Raw genomic sequence first — 21795 nt, 5'->3', positions numbered from 1 at the left:
TGCCATTTACGTTTTATTGTTTGACGTCTGTTGGATGTGTAAGACTTGATGAGTTTCCTCTCCGTCATCCCTCCACTGCAAGTATTATTAGCTATTAGATGAAGTATTCTGATCTTGTTTCTGATCGTTGGTCCTGGCCCCTCTAATCTTCCCAGTTAATTGTTCCTGATTATACACACTAGAAAGCTAAAGAATTATGTAAAATGTCTTGAGACTTTGATTGACATTAACAACTGTATTTAAAACAGTTCCATTCATGTCATTGAATTCTGGTGGTTTCTAGAATTGCAAACTGAAACATCTGCAGTGAATGAAGGCTGTTCGATTTAACCTCTGTATCTCTGGAGCTGAGAAGCAGAAGTGACAGAGTGCTGAGCTGTGACGTGAAGAAGAGTCATGGACAGTTAGAGACGATCATCTCACCTCTGATCTCTGTTCGGTCTCTCATATTTCTCACTTAGAGTGGTTTTAGAAGGAGAGACTCCCTCGTTTCTGTCCTCAGACTGATTCATAGCAGAGTCTACAACCTTCACAAAAACACAACAACCTGCTCAGTCATTACAACAACAGTCATACTGCCACTCTACCACAGTGTCATTCTGGATTCTGCCTCAAGATTGTGCAAAAGTAGATAATGTGCCAACTATTTTACAATTTAAATACTTTTAGATATTTCCTTCTATGAAAACTCAGACTATATTGTTTTCTACACTAATTGTGTTTTTGTCCATTAAAATGCTCTTAAAGAGAAGTTAGAGCTTGCTTATCTTTAAATACTTACAGGGCTGTAGCTGTAGCTTTAATCTGTTGTGTGATGGAATAAAGAAAATACTCACTGGGTGAATGCAGTTCTACATACAGTCAAAGAGTTGTTCTACTTTCACCTGAAGAAGAAACACAGAGATAAACTGCTGCTGATTCTCCTTCATCAAAGCAGATCTCAGGTATAAAATCATATCCGCTGTTAATGATCGTCATTATTTTCTACCTATCTGATGTCTATGAGAAAAGGAACAGCCTACAATCAATCACAACAAACACTGAAGAAATGTGTGGCTTCATTTTCACTTATCAGTGAAACATGCGGCTGGAACATTTTTATAAAACTATAGGAATCTGTTTTTGACCCAAGACCTCCATCTCTATTGAACCTTAACAAAGAGCTGAGAGTGTCTGGACAGATCAGTGAAAACAAATAACTCTGCTGCAGTCGATCCTTTTTTTACCCAGACTTTGATAGTTCCAAACATTTTATCATTTTTTGTTGTAATACAGAAATCCAGTGACATCAAAATGGTGACAGGTGAGACACAGTGAACCTCTACAGCTGAGTGATGGTGCCTTCTTCAGGCCTTTCCAACCATGTCCTTTATTCACACCTTCTCAGAAGTAGCTAATCAGACTAATGAATCCATGTACAAGCCATTGCAAGGCCAGCGGGGTTGGTAACAGTCTGTGTTGTGCTGATAGATGATAAAACCATTTTATTGGTCAGACTACTGTCGTGACCTGTTTAGTGATATATCTATGAAGGTTCTCAGTCATCCACATCATTGTATAGCCAACAAATAGTGAACATTTAGTGGAGCTCACAGCAAGTTAAATTTCATTTTCAGCGGTGTTTCCTTCATTCCTCCACTGCAGTCAACAAAGTAACACAACATACGTCTACTGTTCTCAGATCATTTCAACAATCACTGACGTAAACACGAGGGAAACTGTTGTTATGTTACCTTGTGATGAAGAAAATAATCTGCGTAAAGTTGACGATTGAAGGTGAAATTAATTAGCAGCTTCAAGCAGGAAACCAAGCAGAGAAAGATCAAACATGGAAGTGACAGCAACAGCTTTAAAAAAGTCTGCAGACTGACTACCACGCTCAACTCTCTGGATTCAGCTTCAGTCTGAAGTCTTCTTTAAGGACACATGATCACAACATTCTCACCTTTGAACCAAAGACCTGAAGTGAATCATTTACAAACTGTATGAATAATTATCAGCTGCATCATAAAGTTGTGGGGCCCTAATGTACGAAGGGTGCGTGCTGACAAAAACGTTACGTACATTTTTGTTCACGGAAAAGTTCAGATGTATCAAGAGTGAAATGACCGTGAACTTGTCCATGCCTCACGCCAACCTTATGGCTGGCATATGTTAGCTTCTACAGCTGTTGATCACTTAGAGGTGATGCTGGGAAACTTAACACTGATGAACAACTAACACACCCAGGTGTCTGCAATTACACTGCCTGGAAAATAAAACTGCAAAAAAAAAAAAAAAAGATTTATTTCCATCCACTGTTGCATTAATTTTTCACCAAGATCTTGTATTGATGATGTCTGACCACTGCACAAAGCCTTCTCTAGCACATCCCAAAGATTCTCAATGGGGTTAAGGTCTGGACTCTGTGGTGGCCAATCCATGTGTGAAAATGATGTCTCATACTCCCTGAACCACTCTTTCACAATCTGAGCCCCATTCCTGCCATTGTCATCTTGGAATATGCCCGTGAACATCAGGGAAGAAAAAATCCATTGATGGAATAACCTGGTTATTCAGTATATTCAGGTAGTCAATCCATGTGTGAAAATGATGTCTCATGCTCCCTGAACCACTCTTTCACAATCTGAGCCCCATTCCTGCAATTGTCATCTTGGAATATGCCCGTGAACATCAGGGAAGAAAAAATCCATTGATGGAATAACCTGGTTATTCAGTATATTCAGGTAGTCAGCTGACCTCATTCTTTGGACACATAATGTTGCTGAACCTAGACCTGAGCAACTGCAGCAACCCCAGCCCCGACAGGCTTGTGCAGTAGACACTAGGCATGATGGGTGCATCACTTCATCTGCCTCTCTTCTTACCCTGATGCCCCCGTCACTCTGGAACAGGGTAAATCTGGACTCATCAGACCACATGACCTTCTTCCATTGCTCCAGAGTCCAATCTTTATGCTCCCTAGCAAACTGAAGCCTTTTAGCCAGTTAGCCTCACTGATTAGTGGATTCTTAAGGCTACACAGCTGTTCAGTCCTAATCCCTTCGCTTCCCTTTACATTGTACATGTGGAAATGCTCTTACTTTCACTATTAAACATAGCCCTGAGTTCTACTGTTGTTTTTCTTTGATTTGATTTCACCAAACGTTTAAGTGATCACCGATCACGATCTATCTGGATTTTTTTCTGACCACATTTCTTCCTGGAAGACGATGGTTCCCCACTATCCTTCCCATTTTTAATAATATGTTGGACAGTTCTTAATCTCCTCAGATGTTTTTAAGACTCAGGTGTCGTTTAGCATCTCCAATTGGCTATATATTTAAAGTTGGGGGGGGCGTGGACAGGGAGGGGTCGGGTACAACATGTGCGCTCATTTCCACGATGACTGGGATGTACAAAGGAAATGTGCTTCTGGATTCGAGCTTACACCACCTTTTAGTAGGATATCCACACAAGTCTACGTGAGGCCCCTGGTGATTCCGTTTTATACTCCTACAAGGAAATAAAAAGCACAAAGGAGGCATTCATGAATACAGTCTGTTTCAGTGTTTTTACAGTTAATGAGACACATTCAGGTAAATTCAAATAAAAAAAAAAAACTCTCATGACTACTTTAATCAGTGTTTCCATCAAACTGTCAGAACATTATCTTTTGAATTAGGCACCAAACATATCAAAAGTAGACTTCACCCACTGGAACAACCTGTGCATCTCACTCATTGGAATAACAGCAGCACCAGTAATAGTCTTTTCTTACCGAGTCACAGGGGTAATGGGTAGGGCACAGAACTACATATGCAATGTCAAAAGACATATAAAAAAATACTGCAATATTTTGACTTAATTTAAACTTTTTTTTTTTTAAAAAATGTTTTCAAAAATATTGAGATAAATATAGTGTAAATAAACATTAGAAATGCAACATGCAACATTTCTGAAGTATGATCAGAAAATTATTTACAGTATGTTGAGCCAATTTTGTATACAGTAAGTATGAACTTTATTAATTTCTGTAGTCTAACTACGATGCAAATCAGTTTTCCAGGACAAGCAGGAGAACGTGAAGGCATATCATTATTTATAATCAAACAAAGAGGAGTACACAACACAATCAAGGCAACAGAAGACAAAAAACAATTAACCTTTAGAAGAATAATACAAAATATATTAACAACAACAAATGCAATAAGTCATTATTAAGATTTACAGTATCTGATACATATAAATGAATGAGGCTACAAAAACTGTTTAAGTACACTTCACAGGGGTTGACATCACAAACTAGAGTCACTGAGAGTTTAACACAAGATCAGTATGAATATTTCAACTTCTGTGTCTGAAACTTTGGTTGTTTGGAATGTTTTAATTTTACGGAGAGAGATTCTTCCTTTTAGCCCAGAGCGATATGTTAGTGGCTGTTTCACGAACACAGACTACATCAGAATCTAAAGGAGGAATAAAAGAAAATAGATGGTCTGGAGAGTGGACAACTGTGAATCTCAGGATGATTCATTTCTTAAAGGGGAACTCCGGCGCAAAATTAACCTGGGGTTAATAACACATGTGTACCGTTCTCTGGTATTTGTTTTCATGCATTTGTTTTGTTAGTCAAATGTGACCAGTTTTCTTGCAAACCGCTATTTAGCGTGTAACGCTAGCCTTCGGGGCACACCTACACATAAAAAGAAATCGCTATTTCTATACCACTAACAAGCCTCACAATATCACCACACTTACACGGTAGCATAACTAGGGTCTCTACATGTAAACCGAAGCATTGAGAACTTTGAAAGTATACAGGCAGTTTATTAAAAAAGGAACACAGTACCGTTGGCGTCTGGCTCGCATATCCAGGCGGGCGCCATCTTGGGGAAACTGAACTGTCTGTTGCCGGAAGAAAGCACTGAGAGCATAGAGAAGCACTGAACGAAGAGAGTTCAGTTTCCCCAAGATGGCGCCCGCCTGGATATGCGAGCCATGAAAACAAATACCAGAGAACGGTCGAACTCGGTACACATGTGTTATTAACCCCAGGTTCATTTTGCGCCGGAGTTCCCCTTTAATAATTACAGGGCACCACCCTGGCAAGAGAGACCAAGTTTGGTCTGAAAGTATATCTTAACTATGCCTTTGGAAATCGGAACAAATTACAAGTACAACCAAAATTACTGATCAATAGTAAAGTCTAAATTGTGTGTGTGTGTGTGTGCCAGAAAAAAATGGTATGAAGGCATGATGCAGGACGTTATTAATTGCCAACTGTGCTATGCCTCACATGGGGCACCATATCGCCGGGCTTTGTAGGAACAGATATGGTTATTAGCAAGATTATTATAAGAAAACAAATACTTGATTAAGACTCAGGTGTCGTTCAGTTCCTGGTTTAGTTTAAATATTCATTCATTCATCTTCTGTACCCGCTTATTCCTGTTAAGGGTCGCAGGGGTCTGCTGGAGCCTATCCCAGCTGTCATTGGGCGAGAGGTGGGGTACACCCTGGACAGGTCACCAGTCTATCGAAGGGCCAACATAGAGAGACAGACAACCATTCAAACTCACGCTCATACCTACGGCCAATTAAGAATCATCAATTTACCTAATGAGCATGTCTTTGGATGGTGGGAGGAAAATAAATAAAATATAAAAACAGCTGGTGAACTGTTCTTCAGGTGTCCAGGATTATCCAGATAGAAGTGATCATCAGAGTCAGTCCAGTTTTTACAGGAGTTCAGTGGTTAGGAGATCATTTCACTACTTCAGAGACAAAACATATTCTGACATCAAATCAGTTCAACTGTAAACCAAAGAGAAAATATCATCCACCATCAACATTTAAACCTCAGAGTTGAAGCTGTTGTCACTCTAGTGATTTTCCTTCCTACAGAGAACACAGAGACACTGAAGAACCACATGACCATAATCCAAATCCAGGATACAGAGGTTGAGTGAATGTGGTGTTGAAGGTGTAGAGGTGGATCAGTTTATCAGAGGAGACTCTGTAGAAGGACAGAGTTCCAGCAGGATAGTCAACATACACTGATACTCTGTTAGAGACAGAGGAGGAAGAGATAGAGGTTGGTTTGTTATTGTGACAGACTGAGTAGCCAACAACATCCGAGCAGCTCAAACTCCAGGACTGATCATTCCATCCAACTTTGCTGTTCTGTCCATGTCCTTTCCTTCTGATTTCTCTGTAACTCAATGATATATCAACCTTTCCTCTCCACTCAACCTCCCAGTAACAGCGACCAGTCAGAACATTTCTACACAGCAGCTGCCAGAAGTCAAATCTGTCTGGATGATCAGGATATGGCTGCTCCTTTTTCACATATATCACATTCCTCTTGTTTTCGGACAGTTTGAGGTTTCTGTTGACTGAGTTTGTATCCACTTCAAGTTCACAAAAAACTGATGGAAAAAAAGACACAACACAGCTGCAGTTTATCATCTGACATATCTGATGGAATTATTTTTTCTTTTCTCACTGATCTGTTGTTCATTAATAGAAAGTTTAATGATGATACTTTTTGTCAGGATTCTCTTGTCATTAATGTTTGAATGAGTAAATACCACAACTATTAGCTTTATATTTAAAGACAAACTCACACTTGGATGTTTTATCATCATTAGTCAAACTTACACTTCCTCAGACCAGGTTTTAACCACTGCTCTCCACCATGGTCCATCCTGGAGGAAGAAACACAGTCAGCATGATTTTCTAGAAAACAAATTAAGAAGTTTGTCAAACCTACACTGTGTGAGCTCCTGTTGTCTGTCCATACCTAAGAGTGTCCAGTCTCCAGTGTGGAACCTTCAGTCCAGAAGACAGCAGCTTCACTCCCTTGTCTCCTGGATGGTTGTAGCTCAGGTCCAGCTCTCTGAGATGGGAGGGGTTGGAACTCAGAGCTGAGGCCAGAGAAGAACAGCCTTCCTCTGTGATCAGACAACCTGACAGACTGGAGATAGAAAAATATCAAAAACTCAAGAAGAAGAAGGAAAATCCTCCAGATGTTGAACTTCTGCACCAACATGAACCTAAAGCAGGATTTAACTGATCAACAACCAGCTGTACAGGAGCGGCTGTGGGTCAGTAGGTAGAGCGGGTTGTCCACGAACCAGAGGGTTAGCGGTTCGATCATAGATGTGTCTATGACTGTAAAGCGCTTTGAGTACCAATAGGTAGAAAAGCGCTATATAAAAGCAAGGCCATATCCTGACCTGAGAGTTTCCAGTTTACAGTGAGGACTCTTCAGTCCAGCAGACAGCAGCTTTACTCCTGAATCCTGCAGGTTGTTGTTACTCAGGTCTAGCTCTCTCAGACTGGAGGACTGGGAGCTGAGAACTGAGGACAGAGCTTCACAACTTCTCTCAGAGAGGTTACAACTGCTCACCCTGAAAAATAGAATTTACACTTTTGATAGCATTTCTATTCACATTCTTTCTGATTATAAATGACTTTTTCTGATACATAAAGCTAAAGACTACCTATATTTTAAAGGACATTTCCATTTTGATGAATGGGAAATTTACTAAATGGGAATGTTTCTGCAAAACTAATCTGCCTCTCTAGAAATGTTTTAAATTTTACCTGAGAGTTTCTAGTTTACAGTGAGGACTCTCCAGTCCAGCAGACAGCAGCTTCTCTCCTGAATCCTGCAGGTTGTTGTTACTCAGGTCCAGCTCTCTCAGACTGGAGGACTGGGAGCTGAGAACTGAGGACAGAGCTTCACAGATTTTCTCTGAGAGGTTACACCTGCTCAGCCTGAAAAATTTTAACATTTGACAACAGTTATTGAGTCATTGTAAGTTAAAGCAATGGTTTCCTACTCATAATAATTAGCTCCTCCATGTTTGTCTCTCCCAGTTTGTGCTTCTTAAGCAGTCATAACAGATAAGTACAGCATTGCATCCATTGGTGTAAAAAGGTTACTAAGATTTAATATCTCTGTTACATTAAAAGAATCCGCAAGATTCAAAAGAAGGTTATGGTATTTATGAAACTGAAAATCACAGAAGGTAAATGCATTTGCAGGACGAGTGTGAATTAATACCAACATGAGATTTTCTAGTTTACAGCGACAACTCTCAAGTCCAGCAGACAGCAGCTTCACTCCTGAATCCTGCAGGTTGTTGTTACTCAGGTCCAGCTCTCTCAGACTGGAGGACTGGGAGCTGAGAACCGAGGACAGAGCTTCACAGCTTCTCTCTGAGAGGTTACAACTGCTCAGCCTGAAACATTAAACATTTGAAAACTCACTCTTAATGTTTATTGAGTCTCATTACATGATGAGACATTCAGAAGCCTGATTGCTACAAATGCATCCTGCACAGACAAGCAATTAAATAACAATATAGAAACATATCAAAGCAAGCGATTCTTTTATATTTATTTTATTCTACTTTATTCTACCTGTCAGACCAAAAAATGGCCTTAACTCTTTAAAACAATTTGTGAAATATTTGTTATATTTTTGAGACAGGTTTAAAGTTATTTCTCATCTTCACCTAAGATGTTGATTAAACACCATCTATATGTAAATTGTATTCAGACCTCTACATGAACAGGATAATTTAAAGACAGTATAAACACAATTTCGAGGTTTGTAAAACCTTTATTGTGTTTATGAGCAGGTCTGTGATCTGGACCACTTTTGTCGAGACGATTTGTGGTTCATGAATATCAAAATATTTCCACAAAGCTGAAAGTGGATTTCAAACAGATTTAAGCCTTTAACTGGGATTCCAGATCAACAAACAGAAACTGGCTTTCAGCATTGTCATTGTTTCTGTCAGTGTTCTATTTAATAAATACCGAACTGTGAATCCTGTTTCTTTTCAGATATGAACACACAGCTCTCATTCATTAACTCCAACTGTGTAGCAACCTAAACAAACACGTAACAATAATGTTAGCTAGCTGTTGTGATTCGTAATACGAGTTTGGTCAAGATTAAATAATTAATAATTATTATTAATAATTATAAATTATTAAATCAAATTAAGTTGTTATTAATCAAGATTAATATTACGGGGCACCACCCTGCTTACAGGGAACCTTGACCAAATGTGATACAGTCTCAAATCATAAATGTTGAAGTCATGAACTCCGAGCACAGACTCTCTCAACCAGCTTGACACAATATAAACACACAATAATCACTAGGAGTAGCTTACTTTAAGTACAAATAAGTTTATTACAATAAATGTTAATCAATTAACAATATCCAATCCACTTAACGTACTCTACAAACTACTCGGAATCATAACATTCCAACACGGTGATGCAGGTATGTGTGTGCGTGTGTATGTGTGTATGTGTGTGTGTGTGTGTAAATGAGGACGGGGAAAAGGGGGGAGGAGCGTGGTGATGTAAGGAAGGAGGAGGACAAAAGGGGAGAGGCAAGATGGCTGACTCCGCCCACGAGTGGGTTTACGTCACCAATGATCTTTGCCCCGGAAAATGGCGGACAATTCAAAATGGTGTGGCTGATGGCGTGCTGATCAGCCGACAACCACGTGGTTATCACTCAAAAGAGAGAGGGAGATTTACCGCTGGGTAATCTAGCTCTCCTTGACTAAGTAGAACCGAGAGGGTCCACGTGTAGCCTATAGGTATGTATGTGTGTGTGGGTGTGTGCGTGCGTGGTTAGCGGAAAGCTCCAAGGGAGGAGAGAAAAGCAAAGTTTACCAAGCGGATCTCGTGAGGATCACGATGATTGTCTTTTATCTGTCCGGAATGGATAGACACGGACAGATACGAAGCAATCACCCGTTTCACACACGAGAACAAAGGAGCACGGCGGCTCACACACTCTAATTACACGATAACAACACTGGCGGACTCGCGGTCCGTAAACACAGCAAATAAAATAGGATCACACGAAATGCAAATAAAATAAAGATAAAATAAAATCCTAACTCTGCCCAGACGTTAACCTCTTACTTGGTGATGAAAGGGGGAGCGGATGGCGTGTGTCCTTGCGTCGTTGCGATTCGGCTCCGTGCGGCTCGAATACGACGGGTCCGTTGTGCGCGTCGCTGGCGGACAAACGGCGGCTGATCCTCGGCGATGGCGCGGGGGAAATCAGCGAAGTCGACTGGGTGAAGAATCTGGTTCTTCCTTCTGCAGGCACCGAGGGATCGCAGCGGCGGCGTTCTCGGGAAGTCCGGATAGTGGCTCGGGTTGAGCGTAGGTAGAATACAGGAATCTAGTCTCGTCCAGCGAGGTGAAGATGGCGTAGTCTCTTTGCGTAATGTTACGTTTGTACCTCCAAGGTAACGGAGTTACAACGGGAAGCAATGTGTTCAGAGTCTGCGGGGTTATTTATATCCAATTTGACGTCATAGAACTCTGCGGGAGTTCTGATGGCACTCAGCCAATCAGAGTCAGTGGGTTGACTCTGCTGGATATTGTACCTGGTCATAAAACCGCTAGGGCTGATGGGAAACGGAGTCCCTTTAGGACTCCCTTTGTTCTCCCAAACGTGCTGGCAGGCTTTATGAGTTACAACAGGCCTCACTCAGGCTTTGTGGGCCCAACAATCCCCCCTTTGGTCTGAAGAGTGGGGTGCTGGCCACAGTGTTCAGAGCAAATCCAGGGCCGAACAGTCTCTGTTGTTGTTAATAACCAGATGGTTATGCAGTCTATCTTCACGATGAGGGATGAGGGTATAGTCCATATTCCTGAGTGTCAGAAAAGGGTTAAACAATCCGAAGTTTCAGAGGTTCGTCTGGGCAGACGAGGCACATCTGGGCAGATGATTTCTAACTAATCACAATAAATTTAACATCACATTTTAATACCATGAGGTATATCGCCTTAACCTTCATATTCCAACATTACTAAGATACTAATGTAAGAAAAGGGAAAAAGAAAGAAAAAGGAAAGGCAAGGTGATTAGTCATTGACTTACTCTCCCAGTGGGCTGGGGTTAGTCAATGGAGAAGGCACAGACTGGAGTGCAAAACGTGGTGGCACGAGGAGGAGAGAATCCAGTCTGGCCTGTAGGTTTTTGGATGTACTTGTACATAGTGTATGCAACAATGCAGTGATGTAGACATTGTGAATGAGGTAGAGGAGGGGTCTACATCATGGTCTGCACGTGTTGGTGGTGTATGAGTGCACCGTTTCTCCAAAACCGAAATTTAGTACAGACCTTAATCTATAGATATCTGCCTTTCTGTGATTGGCAGAATAAAGAATAAAGACTATTTCTAAGTTTTATGATTTACATGAAGTGGTATTGCACTGCTAAGACTGTACGCTAGATGCTGTATGGGATTAGGGCATGCTAGTGGATGGGTTAGGCATGCAACTGTGTTAGTAGCGTTACAGGTGTACTATATACAGTTTACTTCTCATGGGTGGAAGCAGCTTCATCCTCGGGGGTTGAAGACTGATCCCCCCTTTTGGCGAGAGCAGGTGGTTGGAAGGGCTTGATCTGATTTGAATGGACCCATTTGTATGTCGGCATTTGGCTCGGTTTTGAGGTCCTTATGCGGTATGCTACAGGTGAGAGCTTACCAACGATCTCGAAAGGTCCTGACCAGCTTGGTAGGAATTTCTTGGAGACTCCTACTGGTTTGGCGAATCGGAAGTAGAGGACTTTATCCCCTACCTGGTGTTCTCTGTGCGACGCCTTCCTGTCATAGTAGGCTTTGGCTCCCTTGGCGCTTGCCTCCAGGTTCTCCTGGGCCCAAGCGAATGTGGCTCGGAGGTGGCTCTGTAGATCGGCGACGTACTGGTGTGCCGTATAGGCTGTTGCCACACTGACATCCTCTGGTTGATACAGAAGGTGTAGTGGAAGAGTCATGTCCCTCCCAGTCATCATCTCAAAGGGTGTGACTCCGGTGGAGCGGTGTGGGGTGGACCTGATGGCCATCAGCACCAGTGGGAGTTTCATGTCCCAATCCTTACCATTGCTACTAACATACTTTTTTAGCATGTTCACAATGGTACGGTTGGCCCGTTCGACCTGACCTGATGACTGGGGGTGATAGGGAATGTGAAAACTGACCTGTACGCCTAAAAGTTCGTACATGGTGGTCATGACTGTCGAGGTAAAATGGGTACCACGGTCTGAATCTATAGAGAGGGGAAGCCCCCAGCGGCTGAACACGTGGTTTAGCAAGAGGACAGCGGTGGTTGTGGCCGTGTCGTTGGGTGCCGGAAGACACTCGACCCATTTTGTGAAGGCGCAAGTGACTGTGAGAAGGTACTTGTTCCCTCTTGAGGATTTTGGCACTGGACCAATCCAGTCCACTTGAAGGTGGGACCAAGGGAAAGTGACACCCTTGCTCTGAAGTGGGGCTCGGTTCAGTGGGTGTGATGGCTGGAACTGACAGCAAACCAGGCATCCCTTGATATAGGACTTGACATCCTTGGACATGGATGTCCAGTAGACCACTTGTTGGAGGGTCTGGAGCGTGGACTTGTAACCCCGGTGGCCTCCGACAGGGGAGTCGTGCGCATGTGTTAACATTACACCCCTATGGTCCGTGGGGACGACCCAGCGGGCCGGCCCCTGGCCATTGTGGCTATAGACCAACAGGCCCTTTTCCAGTTTCAAGTGTTGCTGTTCGCGATGAAGGGCACGAAGCTCTTTCACTTCCACTGGTGAAAGTGTTGAGGGCTCCTGCGTTGATGGTTCCATTATCAGTTGTCGGACAGCTTGAATGACTGGATCTCGTTCCTGCATAGTGGCCAAGTCAGCATCATCAGGCCTTCGGCCCAAGTGCAGTGTCTGCTCACTGATTTGCGTGTTTTCCTGCATCTCCCTTGCTTGTCGGCGGGTGATTGCGTTGACCACATGAGTGTGGAGGACAGGGAGCCATTCCTCTTGGAGCTCCCAGGTCGTGCCCTGTATTGCACCCAACTTCGCCAGGCGGTCGGCTTCATCGTTGCCGTCTTTGTCTGGCCCCGAAGTCTGGGAGTGACCCTTGACCTTCTTCCAGTACACTGTCATCCCTCTATCTGCAACCAGTTGATCACATGCCAAGAAAATTTCAGAGTGTTTAACCTCTTTGTTCCTAGCATTTTTCATGTTGTTTATTTTCCATATGGGAAAATGGGAAATGAAACTGTGACGAGCATAGTTAGAATCAGAACAGATCACCAACTGGCTGAAAGCCAGCTTAGCAGCTTGTTGGAGTACAATGAGTATTGCGGCGACTTCCGCATACTGACTGGTCTTTCCGCCTAGTCGGTAGTTATTTGGCTCGTCAACCGCACGGTTGACCCAAACAACACCAACTCCGGCTTGTGTCTGACTCTCGTGGTGAAACGAGCAGCCATCCACGTAGACCATCGGGAGCCCGAGACAGACATTTTCATCATGATAGAGATGGTTGGATGGCGGAGATGGCATAGTGACAAGCGGAGGTTGGGAGCTGGATTGCTCCTCACAGTCGCAATGGTGGCAGTCAGCCAGACCTTGGCCCAGGGCCATTTTGTGGTTTTGGGCATACTTGACCTCAATGTCGTAGCCCTGTAATGCCATCATCCATGATGCTACGCGGCTGTTTGATACCTTTCCATCCCTTAACCGCTGGCTGTTGAGGAAAGTGACCGGTTGGTGACATGTCTCAATGATAACTTTCTGTCCCCCAATGTAACTGCGGAAATGCTCAATTGACCATACAGTGGCAAGGAGGGCCTTTTCGCAGTCCGAGAATTTGATCTCTACGCTGCTCAAAGGTCGACTCGCATAGGCGACAACTCGCTTGTCTGTGTCATATATCTGAGCCAGTGCTGCACTGAGACATTGGTTGGAGAAGCTTGCTTCAAGGTGAAAGTCCTTATCTTTATCAGGGTATGCCAGGCAAGGTGCCGAGCAGAGTTTCTCCTTCATCCAGCAAAAAGATCGGTTTTGGGGGTCCCCCCATTGGAAGACTTGGTCTTTCCGAAGAAGTTCAGTGAGGGGTTTAGCGATCTCAGCATAATCCTCGATGAACTGACGGGAGTAATTGCAGACCCCCAAAAAGCTTCTGAGTTCCGACACATTGGTCGGCGGTTTGATGTCTTGGATGGCTCGGATCCTCCCCGCTTGGGGTTCGATGCCATCTCCTCCCACGGTCAACCCCACGTACTCGACCTTACTGCGACACCACTGGCCCTTTGACAGGGCCAGCTTAGCTCCTGCGGCGGCAAGCTGGGTGAGTACATGTCGGATTTCGCCCAAGTGTTCTTCAAAGGTTTTGCTTCTCATGAGGATATCATCCACGTAGATGAGATTTCCACGGGAAGCTGCATCACTCATGGCCTTGTGAAGAAAGACATTAAACTCAGCTGGGGAGTTTGAATATCCAAATGGGCACCGGTTCCAGGTGTACTGGCGGTTGCCAAAGGAGAAGGCCAGCTTGTACTGGTCAGTTGGGTCTACCTTCATCGTCCAGAAACCGTTCGCCACATCGACGGTGGAGAAGAAACAGGCATCTTTGATTTTGGCTAGCTCCTGGTCCAAGTGGATCATGGGCCAGCGAGAAAGGGGAACCTGTTTGTTCAGTGGACGGTAATCGATTGTGAGCCGCCATTTGCCAGTTGGTTTCAATACTGGCCAGATGGGTGAATTATAGGTCGAATTACATTCCCTAATGATCTGCTTTTCAAGCAACTTGTCGAGGATCTCTTGGATCGACTCGTATGCGGCCAATGGAATTCTGTACTGCCGTACAAATGTTGGCGGGGCATGAGGATCAGTGGGAATGCGGACCGTATGAAGATCAGTGACCCCGCAGTCTTGGGAGTCCTTTGAGAAGATAGCCTGGAAGTCGCGAAACAGTTCTCGCAACGAGCTTTTCTGTTCTTCCGTGGTCAAGGCATCAGCTTTTTCCAGTTGTTGGGCAATCTCGGACTCGAAGCCAGGGTAGGGTTCCTCTGTCATGGAGCAGACTCCTCCACCAGCTAGGACTCCCTCTTGTGGCTGAGTCACGAGAGCATACACCAACATGTCGCCTCCAGCACCAAGGGAAGCACTGCAGATAGCTTCATTTTGGAGAGATTCGTGACGGGCAATGGTGATCATTTTTGTCGGGTACGTTGAGAAAACGTTCCCTTGGTCGCCATCTCTGGCTAAGGAGGGCGGAAGCTCTCCGATGACAGGGATTGACAACTCGAAATCGTGGAAAGAGTAATCGATTAGCATGCCCAACGGTTGTCTTGCCTTCACCTGAATTGGGTTTTGGGTCAGATTTTGCACCAACAAATATGCTGATCGATTGTCCACCTCAAGAATTGGGGTACCGCAGACAGTCAGGTTGAGCTCGAAGAACCGTGACAGCGGTTGGAAGAATGCTTGAGAATTGGGCATTGTCTGTCCCTTTAAGATCATCAGGCGGATGGGAGCACCTGTCGTCCTTGCGGGAATCGTCCCATCAACTTCACTGGCAACCTGACACGCTTGGGGAATTGTTTGACCCGATACCATGTGCTGGGGTTCCATGCTTAACGAGTGTTTGTCAGCTCCCGCTTGTGACCACAGGACTTGATTGACTGTGTCAAGCTGGGCTCCCAGTCTAACAAGGAGGTCAGCACCCACGTGGACTGGGATTTGGAGCTGGGGAACCACACTCATTCGGTGCACCACTTTTCTCTTTCCTATCTGAATGGTGAGGACGCACACCCCGATCGCCTTAAGGCGAGTCTGTGGCGACTCTGCGGAAAGAAGGTGATGACTGTGTTCTGTGAACCCAGTTGGGGTGCTGTACAGCGCCAGCTTGTCGAGCAAGCCTTGGCTGATCGCGGACTTCTCGGACCAGAGTGCCAGGAGCGCATCTGGGATTAAGGTGTCATTTACGCGTACCCCACCAACCACATGGGGGGTATATAAAGTCGGATTTGTGTTCTTCAGAGAACACAGGAAGGACTCGTGGTCCTGGAAAGGGATCTGTTCCCCGGTTTGTGACTGTGTTGGAGTCGTGGACCGCAGGGACGGATCAGAACCGGGATTAGGCTCTGGAAAAGGCATGAGCATTGGTAAGGGTCTAGACTCTTGGATGACAGCAACCTGTCCACCCTTGACTGGTGGATTACCCCTTGGATTCAGGGGCCTTGGCGTGGATACCTGAGCCCATATGTGTCCGCGGTGGCAGTCAATGAGTGGGGCCAGCCGGTCCAGCAGATCCTGACCAATGAGCAATGGTTCTGTGTCGATAACACAGATGTAGATGGGATGGACCAAAGTCATGTCCTGGAAAGTGATGTCCAGCCAAGCGCGTTTGGTGATGGGGGAGCTGTCCTGCGTGTAGCTAGTGATGCTAACATTGCAGGTTTCTGTTTGCAACGGCTTGCCGAGTGAGAGCATTGCTCTAGCAACCTCTGCAAATGTGTCGGAACACATCAAGCTGATCTCTGAGCCTGAATCGAGGAGGGCAAGTGAGTTGATGCACCTCCCTACGACCACCGATGTATATATCCGACGGGCATTACCCTTGCGAACCAGGTCGCCCAAGAAAGTCAAGAATGGAGGCGGTGACGTGTCAGGAGGAATGGTTGGGAGGTGTGAGTCGACCTGCCTTGGCTCTCTTCCCCACCCGACAAAGTAAACTTTGCCTGCAGCGGGAAGAGGGTCTTGGCCTAGTCATGCCGATGGTGGAGTGGGATCCAGTCCCTTTGAAGGGTCGGTTGGTGACGGCAAGCAGTTGGACTTTCCCAGCTCCTTTACTGCCTCCGTCAGACACTTCTTGACCCAACCTTCCATTTCCGTCTTCAGGCTTTCCCCCGTGGAAGAGTCTAAAAACTTATCCTTACCTCCTCCTCTTTGGTTTCCATGTCTTGGCTTCGTGTCGAACCATACTTTACCTTTTTGTTGGGAAGTGTTTCCCCACCTTGGCCGGAATGAATCTGGAGGATGGTTTCTCTGGTTCCCACCCCCCTGGTGCTGTTGATTATTTGGTGGACGAGGTGTTCGGTGTTTCGGAGGGCCTCTATTGTTCACCTTGGCCCGAGGCATCTCATTGCCCTCGAGCGTCAAGTGAATCTGCTCTGGTGTCTGAATGCTGAGTACCCTGGAGTCATCTTCCCGACTCCGGCCTGGTCGTATGCGCGTTTCCCACACCATTTGTGCATATCTCCTTATTTCCTGCATGGAGAGGTGGCCCGACCGACAGTACATTGTTACGTCGAACCTCACGCTGTCGTGGAGGTTGTGAAGAAAAAGAGAACGGAAAGAGCGTTCCTCTTCCAGACCCGGTGCATTGCGCCCTTGGAAGTATGCCGTTCGTAGCCGGCGGTAATACTCTCGTGGGGGTTCAAACTTCTTCTGCGTGATTGCAAGAGCGCCGAGAGTGGCCGAAGTCTCGTCCATGTAGGGGGAGTATTCCTCTCGCAAAGCTCCACAGAGGGAGGGGTAATGGTCGCGAGTGTCAGCTGGGAGGGTTTCCATGAAGGCGTGGACACTCCTAGCTGTAGTCTTCCAGATGAGCTTCAGCTTTTCCCGAGGAGTGGCATTGGGCAAGTCGACTAGGCAGCGCTCGATTTCCCGAAGGTAATCGTCGATGTTGGACTCTTTATTGCTAGGATCATAGCGCTCTATGTCCTTCGCAAAAGATTCCAGGTGACGTGTGCGCAAACCTGTCTGTCTGTGGGGCCACTCCTCTGACTCCTCGGATACGCCGTGGTCACTGAAGTCGTCGTAGTGATGAGGCCGACCTGGAGAAGGAGCCAGGTTGGGGTGTGGCCGAAGACTACGTAGCGGCAGTGGATCTGTGACATTGTAGCCACTGTTGCCACCCTGAGCTTGGGAGTAGTCCCCCCTTCGCCGTGGGGACGTACTACGGTCAAGGTGCTCCGACGTGCGGCTAAAATAGGAGTGAGGCGGAACTCTAGAAGGCAAGGCACTTGTGTCCTTGAAGCGGAGTGGCGGGGTTGCCTGGTAGGTGTCCAGACAGATTAAGTCAGCGACGACATCAAGGGCCGCTCGACTACTAGTAGGCGGCCTCTGGCTAGCTGGCAGGTTTGGCTGGGCTGCGTGGAGCTTCTGGCGCAGTTCAGCTTCTCTCGCTCGTGTGGCTCTGAGCTCCTGTTGCAGCCGCACAGCTTCATCCTGCTCAACTGAGGCCTCTCGGAGCAGGCCTGCTCCGGGCACGGTTAAGGGAGGACCCTTTTCAAGTTCGGGTGCCAGGCGGCGGACATCCTCGTCACTCGGGTTGTCAGTTTCTCTTACCTGGCTGGCTGGTTGTTCTCCGCGTTCCTCCTCAGTTCCTGGGCGGACGTGGTGGAGCTGCTCAACCAGGGTTCGGTTAGCCTCCAGTGTTCGAACACTTACCTCCCGAGCACGGTCTCGCTCAGCTTGGATGCTCTCGTGCTCCAGACGTAAACTCTGGTTGTTTTCTTCCATTGCACGGATCCTGTGTTGCAATTGCGAGACCTGATCTCCGCGCTCCATGGCTTGCAGCCGAGATTTGTGCTGGTGGATAAGGAAAATCTGGCCCAGAACATCGGGGATGGTGCGGTCAGGTTTTCCAACCGGGTTATTGACATACTCTAGCAATTCTTCCAATGCCTTATCACAACTGCTGATGTCATACCCGCAAAGGCTGTCTCTTTCATCTAAGGAGAGACGGAGGAGGGCAGCGACCGCATCCTGCAGGGCTGGGTCACTCGCCCCCTTAGGGCCCTCAGCACCAGCAGGTGGGGGTCCTTGATGACTCATTTTTAGGATCAGTAAAAGTATTAGCCTTACTATTTACTCCTAAACAGCTGTTTCTCACAACTGCGCAGGCAATTTCGACCTGCGGCTTACACGCGTGTTAAAAAGTGTTAGTTAATGTTAGTTGGTAACTTTGACAAGTATGGTTAGCAAACTTCTAGTGCAAAACACTGAGAAAAGGAAAAGAAAGGGGAACTTGCTAACCTACGTACTAACCACTGATGTAACACCTCACAATGCTGTGTTGGCAGCGCAATGAAAAATAAAATTTTCAAAAATTTCAAAAAATTTTTTTTTTCAAAAATAAAAAAAAATAATTATTGCACAGAAATATTATGACAAAGCTGGTAATATTGATGAGCCTCACACGGGGCACCAAATGTTGTGATTCGTAATACGAGTTTGGTCAAGATTAAATAATTAATAATTATTATTAATAATTATAAATTATTAAATCAAATTAAGTTGTTATTAATCAAGATTAATATTACGGGGCACCACCCTGCTTACAGGGAACCTTGACCAAATGTGATACAGTCTCAAATCATAAATGTTGAAGTCATGAACTCCGAGCACAGACTCTCTCAACCAGCTTGACACAATATAAACACACAATAATCACTAGGAGTAGCTTACTTTAAGTACAAATAAGTTTATTACAATAAATGTTAATCAATTAACAATATCCAATCCACTTAACGTACTCTACAAACTACTCGGAATCATAACATTCCAACACGGTGATGCAGGTATGTGTGTGCGTGTGTATGTGTGTATGTGTGTGTGTGTGTGTAAATGAGGACGGGGAAAAGGGGGGAGGAGCGTGGTGATGTAAGGAAGGAGGAGGACAAAAGGGGAGAGGCAAGATGGCTGACTCCGCCCACGAGTGGGTTTACGTCACCAATGATCTTTGCCCCGGAAAATGGCGGACAATTCAAAATGGTGTGGCTGATGGCGTGCTGATCAGCCGACAACCACGTGGTTATCACTCAAAAGAGAGAGGGAGATTTACCGCTGGGTAATCTAGCTCTCCTTGACTAAGTAGAACCGAGAGGGTCCACGTGTAGCCTATAGGTATGTATGTGTGTGTGGGTGTGTGCGTGCGTGGTTAGCGGAAAGCTCCAAGGGAGGAGAGAAAAGCAAAGTTTACCAAGCGGATCTCGTGAGGATCACGATGATTGTCTTTTATCTGTCCGGAATGGATAGACACGGACAGATACGAAGCAATCACCCGTTTCACACACGAGAACAAAGGAGCACGGCGGCTCACACACTCTAATTACACGATAACAACACTGGCGGACTCGCGGTCCGTAAACACAGCAAATAAAATAGGATCACACGAAATGCAAATAAAATAAAGATAAAATAAAATCCTAACTCTGCCCAGACGTTAACCTCTTACTTGGTGATGAAAGGGGGAGCGGATGGCGTGTGTCCTTGCGTCGTTGCGATTCGGCTCCGTGCGGCTCGAATACGACGGGTCCGTTGTGCGCGTCGCTGGCGGACAAACGGCGGCTGATCCTCGGCGATGGCGCGGGGGAAATCAGCGAAGTCGACTGGGTGAAGAATCTGGTTCTTCCTTCTGCAGGCACCGAGGGATCGCAGCGGCGGCGTTCTCGGGAAGTCCGGATAGTGGCTCGGGTTGAGCGTAGGTAGAATACAGGAATCTAGTCTCGTCCAGCGAGGTGAAGATGGCGTAGTCTCTTTGCGTAATGTTACGTTTGTACCTCCAAGGTAACGGAGTTACAACGGGAAGCAATGTGTTCAGAGTCTGCGGGGTTATTTATATCCAATTTGACGTCATAGAACTCTGCGGGAGTTCTGATGGCACTCAGCCAATCAGAGTCAGTGGGTTGACTCTGCTGGATATTGTACCTGGTCATAAAACCGCTAGGGCTGATGGGAAACGGAGTCCCTTTAGGACTCCCTTTGTTCTCCCAAACGTGCTGGCAGGCTTTATGAGTTACAACAGGCCTCACTCAGGCTTTGTGGGCCCAACATAGCTCACTAACTTAACTCTATCCATAAGATTGTGTTTGTACATCAGAGTTAGTTGTGTAAACAATAATCCTGCAGGTGGTGCAGCATTAAAACACCTTTGAAGGTAAAACTAGTCACCAGTCTTCACTTCCTAATGTCAGCATCAGACAGATCAGTTCACTTAACTTTCTTGGTTGTCTGGCTTCATTTCCATGATTTTATGTGAGTGTTCTTATGAAGGAACCACACCCTGTACTAACCAACCTGACATCAGTCATGGTGCATTCATAGTCCACAATCGTATGCAGTGACTCTACTGTTCTAATGTCAAAGTTTTCCTTCAGCGATAGAGCATGTATGCTAGCTAACCTGAATCACCTGGTAGCACAATATCCGGAACGTCCCCTCACTTCTTTCTGATTCAGATCTACAATAATTAATGAAGTATCAACAAAGATCCCTGTTTTATATTTCTTTTTACGGCTGTCAAAATTAATGTGTTAAAGTGCATTCATTTATCATCATGACTAATCTGATTAAAAATGTTAACGAAATTAAACCTTCTGCAGGACAGAATGACTCTGAACGTCCATGTTTGTCCACATGGGCAGTTGATCGGATAGTGACAGGCCGACTGTTTCATTTTGTTTTTTATTTTGTACTCAAATTTCCCATTAAGAGCGCCAACGCGCTGTTTAGAATCTTCCATCTTCATCGGTTGGTTCTGCTGCCTGTCACTACCGCAACAACTGCCCATTTGTGTGACAGTAACGCTACTTGGACAAACTGCCCGAAATGTGTTGACAAAGACATTCAGAGTCATTCTGCACTGTATTCTGACATCCTTAATTTTTATAAGTTTTAATGTCATCCAAATACCCCACATTTAATATAAGATTTGTGAATCAGCAGCTTAATACCAACCTGAGAGTTTCCAGTTTACAGCGACGACTCTCCAGTCCAGCAGACAGCAGCTTCACTCCTGAATCCTGCAGGTTGTTGTTACTCAGGTCCAGCTCTCTCAGACTGGAGGACTGGGAGCTGAGAACTGAGGACAGAGCTTCACAGCTTCTCTCTGAGAGGTTACAACTGCTCAGCCTGAAGAAGAAATAAAAAAATCAAAAATGTTTTATTTGTCATTTACTAAACGAATCATGTTTCAA

At 45.3% G+C, this 21795-nt stretch overlaps 1 protein-coding gene across 2 annotated transcripts in view; it reads right to left on the bottom strand.

Moving 5' to 3' along the window:
* The window catches only part of LOC311498919 (uncharacterized protein), a 227553-nt gene that overhangs the window by 183302 nt on the left and 22456 nt on the right, over positions 1-21795 (bottom strand). Inside the window, exons 9-15 of one of the 2 annotated variants that reach the window (XM_084559704.1) lie at positions 21557-21730; positions 8058-8231; positions 7591-7764; positions 7221-7394; positions 6785-6958; positions 6643-6689; positions 3604-6410 (exon numbers count right to left, since the gene is read on the bottom strand). In XM_084559704.1, the coding sequence (XP_084415830.1) occupies positions 5881-6410; positions 6643-6689; positions 6785-6958; positions 7221-7394; positions 7591-7764; positions 8058-8231; positions 21557-21730 (1447 nt within the window). In that variant the 3' untranslated portion in view covers positions 3604-5880. Of the gene's footprint in view, positions 1-3603; positions 6411-6642; positions 6690-6784; positions 6959-7220; positions 7395-7590; positions 7765-8057; positions 8232-21556; positions 21731-21795 lie in introns of those variants that run through there. The other variant, XM_084559703.1, reaches the window with a different exon arrangement.

Source organism: Chelon labrosus (assembly GCF_963514085.1).
Source record: "Chelon labrosus genome assembly, chromosome: 14".
In the NCBI taxonomy this organism is placed as follows: domain Eukaryota; kingdom Metazoa; phylum Chordata; class Actinopteri; order Mugiliformes; family Mugilidae; genus Chelon; species Chelon labrosus.
This window is presented reverse-complemented; position numbering and strand designations above follow the sequence as displayed.